Genomic DNA, 12,500 nt, shown 5'->3' on the forward strand with positions numbered 1-12,500 from the left:
CCCCCCCCCCACCGACTCAAACCACCTGCTCCTCTTACCAAGAGCCCTCCCAGAGGCCAGTTTAAGGGTCTCCATAAAATAAGAGGGTGTGGCCAAAGGTTTGGGGATGAGGAGGGTGGGGAGGTGGTTGTGGGGGGGGGGCACCAACACCAGACAGCTGGGCCCACAAGGTGGCAACAGAGACAGGTGCAGGGCATTGTGTGTGTCTGTGGGGGTGCACCTGTGGTGGGGTTAAACACTAAAGCAGAGCCTCTCTACCGCCCCCTGGTGCTGGGCTGTATGGCTGCTGCAGCAGGACCTGCTCGGGTCTGTTGATGGGCTGGGGACCGCTGGTAATAGTGGTAGCACTGGTAGCACTGGTAACACTGGTAATAGTGGTAGCACTGGTAGCACTGGTAACACTGGTAACAGTGGTAGCACTGGTAACACTGGTAATGCTGGTAACACTGGTAATAGTGGTAGCACTGGTAGCACTGGTAACACTGGTAACACTGGTAGCACTGGTAACACTGGTAATAGTGGTAGCACTGGTAACACTGGTAACAGTGGTAGCACTGGTAACACTGGTAATGCTGTTAACACTGGTAATAGTGGTAGCACTGGTAGCACTGGTAACACTGGTAATAGTGGTAGCACTGGTAACACTGGTAATTGTGGTAGCACTGGTAACACTGGTAATTGTGGTAGCACTGGTAACACTGGTAACACTGGTAACACTGGTAATTGTGGTAGCACTGGTAACACTGGTAATTGTGGTAGCACTGGTAATGCTGGTAACACTGGTAATGCTGGTAGCACTGGTAACACTGGTAGCACTGGTAACACTGGTAATAGTGGTAGCACTGGTAATAGTGGTAGCACTGGTAATAGTGGTAGCACTGGTAACACTGGTAACGCTGGTAACACTGGTAATAGTGGTAGCACTGGTAACACTGGTAATAGTGGGTAATACTGGTAACACTGGTAATAGTGGTAGCACTGGTAACGCTGGTAACACTGGTAATAGTGGGTAATACTGGTAACACTGGTAATAGTGGTAGCACTGGTAACACTGGTAACACTGGTAACATTGGTAATAGTGGTAGCACTGGTAACACTGGTAGCACTGGTAATAGTGGTAGCACTGGTAACACTGGTAACACTGGTAATAGTGGTAGCACTGGTAACACTGGTAATAGTGGTAGCACTGGTAACATTGGTAATAGTGGTAGCACTGGTAACACTGGTAATGCTGGTAACACTTGTAATAGTGGTAGCACTGGTAGCACTGGTAGCACTGGTAACACTGGTAATAGTGGTAGCACTGGTAACACTGGTAATTGTGGTAGCACTGGTAATGCTGGTAACACTGGTAATGCTGGTAGCACTGGTAATAGTGGTAGCACTGGTAACACTGGTAGCACTGGTAACACTGGTAACGCTGGTAACACTGGTAATAGTGGGTAATACTGGTAATAGTGGTAACACTGGTAATAGTGGTAGCACTGGTAACACTGGTAATAGTGGTAACGCTGGTAACACTGGTAATAGTGGGTAATATTGGTAATAGTGGTAACACTGGTAATAGTGGTAGCACTGGTAACACTGGTAGCACTGGTAATAGTGGTAACACTGGTAACACTGGTAGCACTGGTAATGCTGGAAAATAGTGGTAACACTGGTAACACTGGTAACACTGGTAATTGTGGTAGCACTGGTAACACTGGTAATTGTGGTAGCACTGGTAACACTGGTAACACTGGTAACACTGGTAATTGTGGTAGCACTGGTAACACTGGTAATTGTGGTAGCACTGGTAACACTGGTAACACTGGTAATTGTGGTAGCACTGGTAATGCTGGTAACACTGGTAATGCTGGTAGCACTGGTAGCACTGGTAACACTGGTAATAGTGGTAGCACTGGTAATAGTGGTAGCACTGGTAATAGTGGTAGCACTGGTAACACTGGTAACGCTGGTAACACTGGTAATAGTGGTAGCACTGGTAATAGTGGGTAATACTGGTAACACTGGTAATAGTGGTAGCACTGGTAACGCTGGTAACACTGGTAATAGTGGGTAATACTGGTAACACTGGTAATAGTGGTAGCACTGGTAACACTGGTAACACTGGTAACATTGGTAATAGTGGTAGCACTGGTAACACTGGTAGCACTGGTAATAGTGGTAGCACTGGTAACACTGGTAACACTGGTAATAGTGGTAGCACTGGTAACATTGGTAATAGTGGTAGCACTGGTAACACTGGTAATGCTGGTAACACTTGTAATAGTGGTAGCACTGGTAGCACTGGTAGCACTGGTAACACTGGTAATAGTGGTAGCACTGGTAACACTGGTAATTGTGGTAGCACTGGTAATGCTGGTAACACTGGTAATGCTGGTAGCACTGGTAATAGTGGTAGCACTGGTAACACTGGTAGCACTGGTAACACTGGTAACGCTGGTAACACTGGTAATAGTGGGTAATACTGGTAATAGTGGTAACACTGGTAATAGTGGTAGCACTGGTAACACTGGTAATAGTGGTAACACTGGTAATAGTGGTAATAGTGGTAACGCTGGTAACACTGGTAATAGTGGGTAATATTGGTAATAGTGGTAACACTGGTAATAGTGGTAGCACTGGTAACACTGGTAATAGTGGTAACACTGGTAACACTGGTAGCACTGGTAATGCTGGAAAATAGTGGTAACACTGGTAATAGTGGGTAATACTGGTAATAGTGGTAACACTGGTAATAGTGGTAGCACTGGTAACACTGGTAATAGTGGTAACACTGGTAACACTGGTAATAGTGGTAACGCTGGTAACACTGGTAATAGTGGGTAATATTGGTAATAGTGGTAACACTGGTAATAGTGGTAGCACTGGTAGCACTGGTAATAGTGGTAACGCTGGTAACACTGGTAATAGTGGGTAATACTGGTAATAGTGGGTAATACTGGTAATAGTGGTAACACTGGTAATAGTGGTAACGCTGGTAACACTGGTAATAGTGGGTAATACTGGTAATAGTGGTAACACTGGTAATAGTGGTAACGCTGGTAACACTGGTAATAGTGGTAACACTGGTAATAGTGGTAACACTGGTAATAGTGGTAACGCTGGTAACACTGGTAATAGTGGTAACACTGGTAATAGTGGTAACGCTGGTAACACTGGTAATAGTGGGTAATATTGGTAACACTCCTTGTTTGACGATCCTAAAATCTAATAATACAGTTTCCAGCAGCATATTTGAAGCCAACCTTGGAGTGAGTTGGCAGCGTCAGGTCAGGTGAGGTCAGGTGAAGACAGGTGAGGTCAGGTGAAGACAGGTGAGGTCAGGTGAGGTCAGGTCAGGTCAGGTGAGGTCAGGTCAGGTGAGGTCAGGTGAGGTCAGGTGAAGACAGGTCAGGTCAGGTAGGTGAGGTCAGGTGAGGTCAGGTGAAGACAGGTGAGGTCAGGTGAGGTCAGGTGAAGACAGGTGAGGTCAGGTGAGGTCAGGTCAGGTGAGGTCAGGTGAAGACAGGTGAGGTCAGGTGAAGACAGGTGAGTTCAGGTGAGGTCAGGTGAGGTCAGGTGAAGACAGGTGAGGTCAGGTCAGGCGAGGTCAGGTGAAGACAGGTGAAGTCAGGTGAAGACAGGTGAGGTCAGGTGAAGACAGGTGAGGTTAGGAGAGGTTAGGTGAGGTCAGGAGAGGTCAGGTGAGGTCAGGTGAAGACAGTTGAGGTCAGGTGAGGTCAGGTGAAGACAGGTGAGGTCAGGTGAGGTCAGGTGAAGACAGGTGAGGTCAGGAGAGGTCAGGTGAGGTCAGGTGAGGTCAGGTGAGGTCAGGTCTTTCACACTACTTCCTGTGACATGGAAGCTGGAGCCATGCCAAGAACACTAATAGGGTCCATGAGAGCTTTACCATCACTGTCATCTGAGCCCTACAGGTCCCATAAACCACCATGTTGACCAACACATGGGTCACGTGGGGCATCAGTTACCTTCTCTTTTGCCACCTTATGGGAGAAGGGGCAGATCCCTTCTGCCTTTTTGCATGTCCCTCGCAGAAACCTGCAACAGACACAGCAGATGTTTATCAGCCGTGAGAGCATCAACGTATCTGCTGGGGGGGGGGGGGGGGTGGGGGGGATTATTAACCAGCACAGCACCACTTCAATTCTCTAGTCTATTTTCTTCTACTCTAGTTTTTGCCCCCCTCTTAAAGTCCTGTTGTCGTCCCATTACTGCCGACAGCCCCAGACGACCCCACCCACCACCAAGGAGCCCAGAAGATGAGGCCTTACCTGGTGCACACCGCCACCTTGTCTGGGTCATGGATGTAGGGACAGCTGTTGCCACGGTTACACTTGCCAAAGCGGTTGTAATACATGCAGTACTGTTTGGCCTGCTTCTTCTGGCGGGCCTGTCTGATGATGGCGAGGCTTCTCTGGACCGCACGGCTTGTTTTTGCAAACAAATTGGGAGTTACAACCAGCAAGAGTTACTGATGTTGAGGTCGACCGGAGCGTGGAGCGTACCTGGCCAGGTGACGGGTGGAGGAACATCGGTTCCATGTCATCATGGAGGTCTGGGTGCTACTAAAAGACTTTCCTAAAGAAATAAATGGATAAACCATGTTAGTTATCTCCATGGTAACAGCTGACAGATATAAGGAAGGAAAGAGAAACAGTGTAGTCCTTCAACTGTGGAAGCTTTATGAGCAGCACCGGTCCAATTTCCAGGAGCACGTCAGGCACCCTGAACCCCCCCTGATTTATGCTGAGAAATGTTGCCCTGTTTGACTGGTGACACAGACAAATGTCAGCTTATTACCGTCTCAAGGAATAGAACACAAACAAGTTGTTTATTCACGACCGCTATGACACGCGTGTGCACGTGCAGGCGTGCACGTGTGAGGCCAGATGCAATATCAGCCTGATATGTGCCTGGTTATTGATACTGCTGTTGTTTGAGGCATTGGTGCCAAACTAAAAGTGACGTCCAGCACCGTTAGAGCTGGACATGTGTCTCTGTCTGTGTTAGACATCATGAAGCCAGGATCCAGTGAGCTGGACATGTGTCTCTGTGTCTGTTAGACATCATGAAGCCAGGATCCAGTGAGCTGGACATGTGTCTCTGTCTGTGTTAGACATCATGAAGCCAGGATCCAGTGAGCTGGACATGTGTCTCTGTCTGTGTTAGACATCATGAAGCCAGGATCCAGTGAGCTGGACATGTGTCTCTGTGTCTGTTAGACATCATGAAGCCAGGATCCAGTGAGCTGGACATGTGTCTCTGTCTGTGTTAGACATCATGAAGCCAGGATCCAGTGAGCTGGACATGTGTCTCTGTCTCTGTTAGACATCATGAAGCCAGGATCCAGTGAGCTGGACATGTGTCTCTGTCTCTGTTAGACATCATGAAGCCAGGATCCAGTGAGCTGGACATGTGTCTCTGTCTCTGTTAGACATCATGAAGCCAGGATCCAGTGAGCTGGACATGTGTCTCTGTCTCTGTTAGACATCATGAAGCCAGGATCCAGTGAGCTGGACATGTGTCTCTGTCTCTGTTAGACATCATGAAGCCAGGATCCAGTGAGCTGGACATGTGTCTCTGTCTGTGTTAGACATCATGAAGCCAGGATCCAGTGAGCTGGACATGTGTCTCTGTCTCTGTTAGACATCATGAAGCCAGGATCCAGTGAGCTGGACATGTGTCTCTGTGTCTGTTAGACATCATGAAGCCAGGATCCAGTGAGCTGGACATGTGTCTCTGTCTCTGTTAGACATCATGAAGCCAGGATCCAGTGAGCTGGACATGTGTCTCTGTCTCTGTTAGACATCATGAAGCCAGGATCCAGTGAGCTGGACATGTGTCTCTGTCTCTGTTAGACATCATGAAGCCAGGATCCAGTGAGCTGGACATGTGTCTCTGTCTCTGTTAGACATCATGAAGCCAGGATCCAGTGAGCTGGACATGTGTCTCTGTCTCTGTTAGACATCATGAAGCCAGGATCCAGTGAGCTGGACATGTGGTCTCTGTCTCTGTTAGACATCATGAAGCCAGGATCCAGTGAGCTGGACATGTGTCTCTGTCTCTGTTAGACATCATGAAGCCAGGATCCAGTGAGCTGGACATGTGTCTCTGTCTCTGTTAGACATCATGAAGCCAGGATCCAGTGAGCTGGACATGTGTCTCTGTCTCTGTTAGACATCATGAAGCCAGGATCCAGTGAGCTGGACATGTGTCTCTGTCTGTGTTAGACATCATGAAGCCAGGATCCAGTGAGCTGGACATGTGTCTCTGTCTCTGTTAGACATCATGAAGCCAGGATCCAGTGAGCTGGACATGTGTCTCTGTCTCTGTTAGACATCATGAAGCCAGGATCCAGTGAGCTGGACATGTGTCTCTGTCTCTGTTAGACATCATGAAGCCAGGATCCAGTGAGCTGGAACATGTGTCTCTGTCTCTGTTAGACATCATGAAGCCAGGATCCAGTGAGCTGGACATGTGTCTCTGTCTGTGTTAGACATCATGAAGCCAGGAGCCAGTGAGCTGGACATGTGTCTCTGTCTCTGTTAGACATCATGAAGCCAGGATCCAGTGAGCTGGACATGTGTCTCTGTCTCTGTTAGACATCATGAAGCCAGGATCCAGTGAGCTGGACATGTGTCTCTGTCTCTGTTAGACATCATGAAGCCAGGATCCAGTGAGCTGGACATGTGTCTCTGTCTCTGTTAGACATCATGAAGCCAGGATCCAGTGAGCTGGACATGTGTCTCTGTCTGTGTTAGACATCATGAAGCCAGGATCCAGTGAGCTGGACATGTGTCTCTGTCTCTGTTAGACATCATGAAGCCAGGATCCAGTGAGCTGGACATGTGTCTCTGTCTGTGTTAGACATCATGAAGCCAGGATCCAGTGAGCTGGACATGTGTCTCTGTCTCTGTTAGACATCATGAATCCAGGATCCAGTGAGCTGGACATGTGTCTCTGTCTCTGTTAGACATCATGAATCATGACCTCCCAGGCTCTCGTCCTCACCCTCCTCAACAACGTGGAGGAACATTTGCACCCTTCAGTCGCACAGTTATAGAGAACGGAGCTGTTGGACGGGTGCTGCAGGTGAAGGTGCAGCTGAACACCTGTGGTGAGGAGAAGGCAGGTCCAGGCTTTAATCTGCACCGTTCACCCCTCTGGACCCCCCCATCGCTCTGACAGATGACAGCTTTATTATTTCAGATGGCAAAGCCAACGGCTGCGGCGAGTCTGGGGGAATGTGGGCGGAGCCAAAGCTGCAAACATGATCAATCTTCTTTTCCACAAACTCACCACATGGACTAAATGAAGAGATTTTTTTCTAGAAAAGACACTGTCACAGCTTTTCTAAATCCAAGCCACCCCCCAGTTCTTGTGTGTCACTGATGTGTGTGTGACTGTTGAGGTGCGACTGACCCGACCCCCCAGTTCTTGTGTGTCACTGATGTGTGTGTGACTGTTGAGGTGCGACTGACCCGACCCCCCAGTTCTTGTGTGTCACTGATGGCGTCACCATCCCTTTACCTGTCCGGTTGACGGCGGGGCCGGAGGCGACGGTGCGCGACAGTTTGTTGGCTGAAACGCGATAGAGGGAACCCCGGATCCAGCACATGCTGCCCCCCCTCCAGTGCTGGGGGGACGAGGGGTGTGTGTCCTGGTGCGTTCGCAGACGGCTCTGCAGGAAACTCCTACAACGTGAGCACAAGCACAGAGCAACGTCAACCTTCTGTTGCCATGAAGCTGTTAATGACTGGCTCCCTCCCTTCCAACCCTCCTCTGCCCCCCACCATGTCTCCCTCCTCACTTTCTGTTTCTCATCCCGAGCCCCCCCCCCCTCCCCCTCTCATGTCACAGCACTCTGTTAAATTGCTCCTCTAATGGAAAGAACGGCAACGTGGAAATGGAGAGAATTGAAAAGAGGAGAGAAGGAAATCAATGAGATAATAGGCAGGGCAGGGGGCCAGAGCAGCAAGGTGGCCCCTAAGCTGGAGCCTCCAGACCACACACGCACACACGCACGCACGCATGCACACACACACACGCATGCACACACACACGCACGCACACACACACGCACGCACGCACGCACACGCACGCACGCACGCATGCACACACACACACGCATGCACACACACACACACACGCATGCACACACACACACGCATGCACACACACGCGCATGCACACACACGCACACACGCATGCACACACACGCGCATGCACACACACACACACACGCATGCACACACACACGCATGCACACACACGCGCATGCACACACACGCACACACGCATGCACACACACGCACGCACGCACGCACGCACACACACACGCACGCACACACGCATGCACGCACACACACACGCATGCACACACACACACACACACACGCACACACACATCGTTAGCTAGGCCAGCAATTGTCTGTACTGTTGGTGCATTGAGATCCTGTGTGTGTGTGTGTGTGTGTGTGTGTGCGTCTGTGTGTGTGTGTGTGTGTAACTGCTGGTGGTGGGGGGGCAGTGCAGGGGTTATGGCGATAAATTGCGCTGTCCTGTCACTTCTATCTGGGGTGGATGGTCACTGGTGTGCAGGGTGCTGCTGGAGGTAATTTGCTGCTGTATTTCAGATGGACTGGAAATGGGTTTAGAGCGCGAGTTCATGCCTCCCATTACAGAGGGGGGGGGGGGGGGGGGGGGGGGGGGGGGGGGGGGGGGGGGGGGGGGGGGGGGGGGGGGGGGGGGGGGGGGGGGGGGGGGGGGGAGGGTCACCCCAAACACACGGCACAGACAAAACAACTGATACCATGCGGAACATCCCATAACAGTGAAGAGCCAAGGAAAGAGAAAAAGCAGCAAATATCAGCCAACAGTGTTCCGTCCACACACATCTCAGGAGCACAGGCGCTTCACCTCCAAGATGGGTGGCTGCCCTACGCAGGGCAAAACTGCAGCCGGGGGGTGCAGTAATGGGGGCTAATGGTGGGAGTGCTGACTGCCAAAAAAAAAAAAACAGGGAGGGTTCGACAAGGGCCGGGCGGCCTGAGGAGACACCGTGGAGGTTAATGGGGACAGTTAACACAGAGGCTAATTAACCCTGACACAGGGCCGCAGCCAGAGGCCCGTGTTAAGCTGCTAATGCCTGCTTGCTGTTAAGCTGCTGATGCTGCTGCTGTAGCTGCTGATGCTGCTGCTGTAGCTGCTAATGCTGCTGCTGTAGCTGCTGCTGCTGCTGCTGTAGCTGCTGTAGCTGCTGCTGCTGCTGTAGCTGCTACTGCTGCTGCTGCTGCTGCTGTAGCTGCTACTGCTGCTGCTGTAGCTGCTGCTGTAGCTGCTACTGCTGCTGCTGTAGCTGCTACTGCTGCTGCTGTAGCTGCTAATGCTGCTGCTGTAGCTGCTGCTGCTGCTGTAGCTGCTACTGCTGCTGCTGTAGCTGCTGCTGTAGCTGCTAATGCTGCTGCTGTAGCTGCTAATGCTGCTGCTGTAGCTGCTGCTGCTGCTGTAGCTGCTGCTGCTGCTGCTGTAGCTGCTGCTGTAGCTGCTACTGCTGCTTCTGTAGCTGCTAATGCTGCTGCTGTAGCTGCTACTGCAGCTGCTGTAGCTGCTAATGCTGCTGCTGTAGCTGCTAATGCTGCTGCTGTAGCTGCTACTGCCGCTGCTGTAGCTGCTGTAGCTGCTAATGCTGCTGCTGTAGCTGCTGTAGCTGCTAATGCTGCTGCTGTAGCTGGTAATGCTGCTGTAGCTGTAGCTGCTGTAGCTGCTAATGCTGCTGCTGTAGCTGCTAATGCTGCTGCTGTAGCTGCTAATGCTGCTGCTGTAGCTGCTAATGCTGCTGCTGTAGCTGCTACTGCTGCTGCTGTAGCTGCTACTGCTGCTGCTGTAGCTGCTGCTGCTGTAGCTGCTGCTGTAGCTGCTGTAGCTGCTGCTGCTGCTGTAGCTGCTGCTGTAGCTGCTGTAGCTGCTGCTACTGCTGCTGTAGCTGCTACTGCTGCTGCTGTAGCTGCTACTGCTGCTGCTGTAGCTGCTACTGCTGCTGCTGTAGCTGCTGCTGCTGTAGCTGCTACTGCTGCTGCTGTCGCTGCTAATGCTGCTGCTGTAGCTGCTAATGCTGCTGCTGTAGCTGCTAATGCTGCTGCTGTAGCTGCTAATGCCGCTGCTGTAGCTGCTACTGCTGCTGCTGTAGCTGCTAATGCTGCTGCTGTAGCTGGTAATGCTGCTGCTGTAGCTGCTGTAGCTGCTGCTGCTGTAGCTGCTAATGCTGCTGCTGTAGCTGCTGCTGTAGCTGCTAATGCTGCTGCTGTAGCTGCTAATGCTGCTGCTGTAGCTGCTGATGCTGCTGCTGTAGCTGCTACTGCTGATGCTGCTGCTGTAGCTGCTAATGCTGCTGCTGTAGCTGCTAATGCTGCTGCTGCTAATGCTGCTGCTGTAGCTGCTACTGCTGCTGCTGTAGCTGCTGATGCTGCTGCTGTAGCTGCTGATGCTGCTGCTGTAGCTGCTGCTGTAGCTGCTGCTGCTGTAGCTGCTGCTGTAGCTGCTACTGCTGCTGCTGTAGCTGCTACTGCTGCTGCTGTAGCTGCTGCTGCTGCTGCTGTAGCTGCTGCTGCTGTAGCTGCTGCTGCAGCTGCTGCTGCTGCTGTAGCTGCTGCTGCTGCTGCTGCTGTAGCTGCTGCTGCTGTAGCTGCTACTGCTGCTGCTGTAGCTGCTGTAGCTGCTGCTGCTGTAGCTGCTAATGCTGCTGCTGTAGCTGCTGATGCTGCTGCTGTAGCTGCTGATGCTGCTGCTGTAGCTGCTACTGCTGATGCTGCTGCTGTAGCTGCTAATGCTGCTGCTGTAGCTGCTAATGCTGCTGCTGTAGCTGCTAATGCTGCTGCTGCTAATGCTGCTGCTGTAGCTGCTACTGCTGCTGCTGTAGCTGCTGATGCTGCTGCTGTAGCTGCTGCTGCTGTAGCTGCTGCTGCTGTAGCTGCTGCTGTAGCTGCTACTGCTGCTGCTGTAGCTGCTACTGCTGCTGCTGTAGCTGCTGCTGCTGTAGCTGCTGCTGCTGTAGCTGCTGCTGCTGCTGTAGCTGCTGTAGCTGCTGCTGCTGCTGCTGCTGCTACTGCTGCTGCTGTAGCTGCTACTGCTGCTGCTGTAGCTGCTGCTGCTGCTGCTGTAGCTGCTGCTGCTGCTGCTGTAGCTGCTGCTGCTGTAGCTGCTACTGCTGCTGCTGTAGCTGCTGCAATCATTAAAAAAGGAATGCAGCAGTAAAACAAGGAAGGAGCTTTTAAACATCCCCAAATATTTGTTTGCTAAATGTGACCAGAGGAGGCCTGAAAGGACAAAATGAGCTGCTGAAGACAGTTTTGTCCAGGCTACATTTCCCAGCGAACCCTGACCCTGACCCTGACCCTGACCTCCAAACTGACCGAAGAAACAAGAGAAACAAGAACCTCAGTGGAGCCACAGCCTAAAGCTGAAGAGTGACCCACAAAGGGACGTTTGTCCCGGCTCAGAGACACGGGAAAGGACGGACACAAGGACACACAAGGACACAGGACACAAGGACACAGGACACAAAGACACAGGACACACAAGGACACAGGAACTCCCCTGTAACTACTGGGTGGCTGTGTGTGTGTGTGTGCACATGCATGCGTGTGTGTGTGTGTATGAGCGTGTGTGTGTGTGTGTGTGTATGAGCGTGTGTGTGTGTGTGTGCACATGTGTGTGTGTGTATGGGTGTGTGCACACGTGTGTGTGTGTGTGTATGAGCGTGTGTGTGTGTATGTGTGTGTGTGCACTTGCATGCATGTGTGTGTGTATGGGTGTGTGCACACGTGTGTGTGTGTGTGTGTGCACATGTGTGTGTGTATGGGTGTGTGCACACGTGTGTGTGTGTGTGTGTGCACATGTGTGTGTGTATGGGTGTGTGCACACGTGTGTGTGTGTGTGTGCACATGTGTGTGTGTCTGTATGTGTGTGGGCATTTGCATGCATGTGTGTGTGTGTGTGCACATGTGTGTGTGCACATGTGTGTGTGTGTGTGTATGTGTGTGTGTGTGGGCATTTGCATGCATGTGTGTGTGTGTGTGCACATGTGTGTGTGCACATGTGTGTGTGTGTGTGCAGTCCTGACCATGCAAGGCCCAGCTGAAGCAGGGGGCGACTCAGCACCACCCCGGTCGGTGATGAATGAAGGGGTGAATGAGGGCGATGGATGGATGAATGGTGCCATGACTGATGAATGAAGGGGTGAATGAGGGCGATGGATGGATGAATGGTGCCATGACTGATGAATGAACGGGTGAATGAGGGCGATGGATGGATGAATGGTGCCATGACTGATGAATGAACGGGTGAATGAGGGCGATGGATGGATGAATGGTGCCATGACTGATGAATGAAGGGGTGAATGAGGGCGATGGATGGATGAATGGTGCCATGACTGATGAATGAAGGGGTGAATGAGGGCGATGGATGGATGAATGGTGCCATGAGTGATGAATGAA

At 51.4% G+C, this 12,500-nt stretch overlaps 1 protein-coding gene across 2 annotated transcripts in view; it reads right to left on the minus strand.

The window, feature by feature from the left end:
* Positions 1–3,899: 3,899 nt before the first annotated feature.
* The window catches only part of zc3h3 (zinc finger CCCH-type containing 3), a 30,438-nt gene continuing 21,837 nt past the window's right edge, over positions 3,900–12,500 (minus strand). For both annotated transcript variants that reach the window (XM_029828095.1, XM_029828094.1), the window contains exons 5-8: positions 7,537–7,700; positions 4,512–4,584; positions 4,278–4,433; positions 3,900–4,044 (exon numbers count right to left, since the gene is read on the minus strand). In XM_029828095.1, coding sequence (XP_029683955.1) covers positions 3,915–4,044; positions 4,278–4,433; positions 4,512–4,584; positions 7,537–7,700 — 523 coding nt within the window. In that variant the 3' untranslated portion in view covers positions 3,900–3,914. The remainder of the gene's footprint in view (positions 4,045–4,277; positions 4,434–4,511; positions 4,585–7,536; positions 7,701–12,500) is intronic.

The sequence above is a fragment of the Takifugu rubripes genome, chromosome 20 (genome assembly GCF_901000725.2).
Source record: "Takifugu rubripes chromosome 20, fTakRub1.2, whole genome shotgun sequence".
NCBI lineage: Eukaryota > Metazoa > Chordata > Actinopteri > Tetraodontiformes > Tetraodontidae > Takifugu > Takifugu rubripes.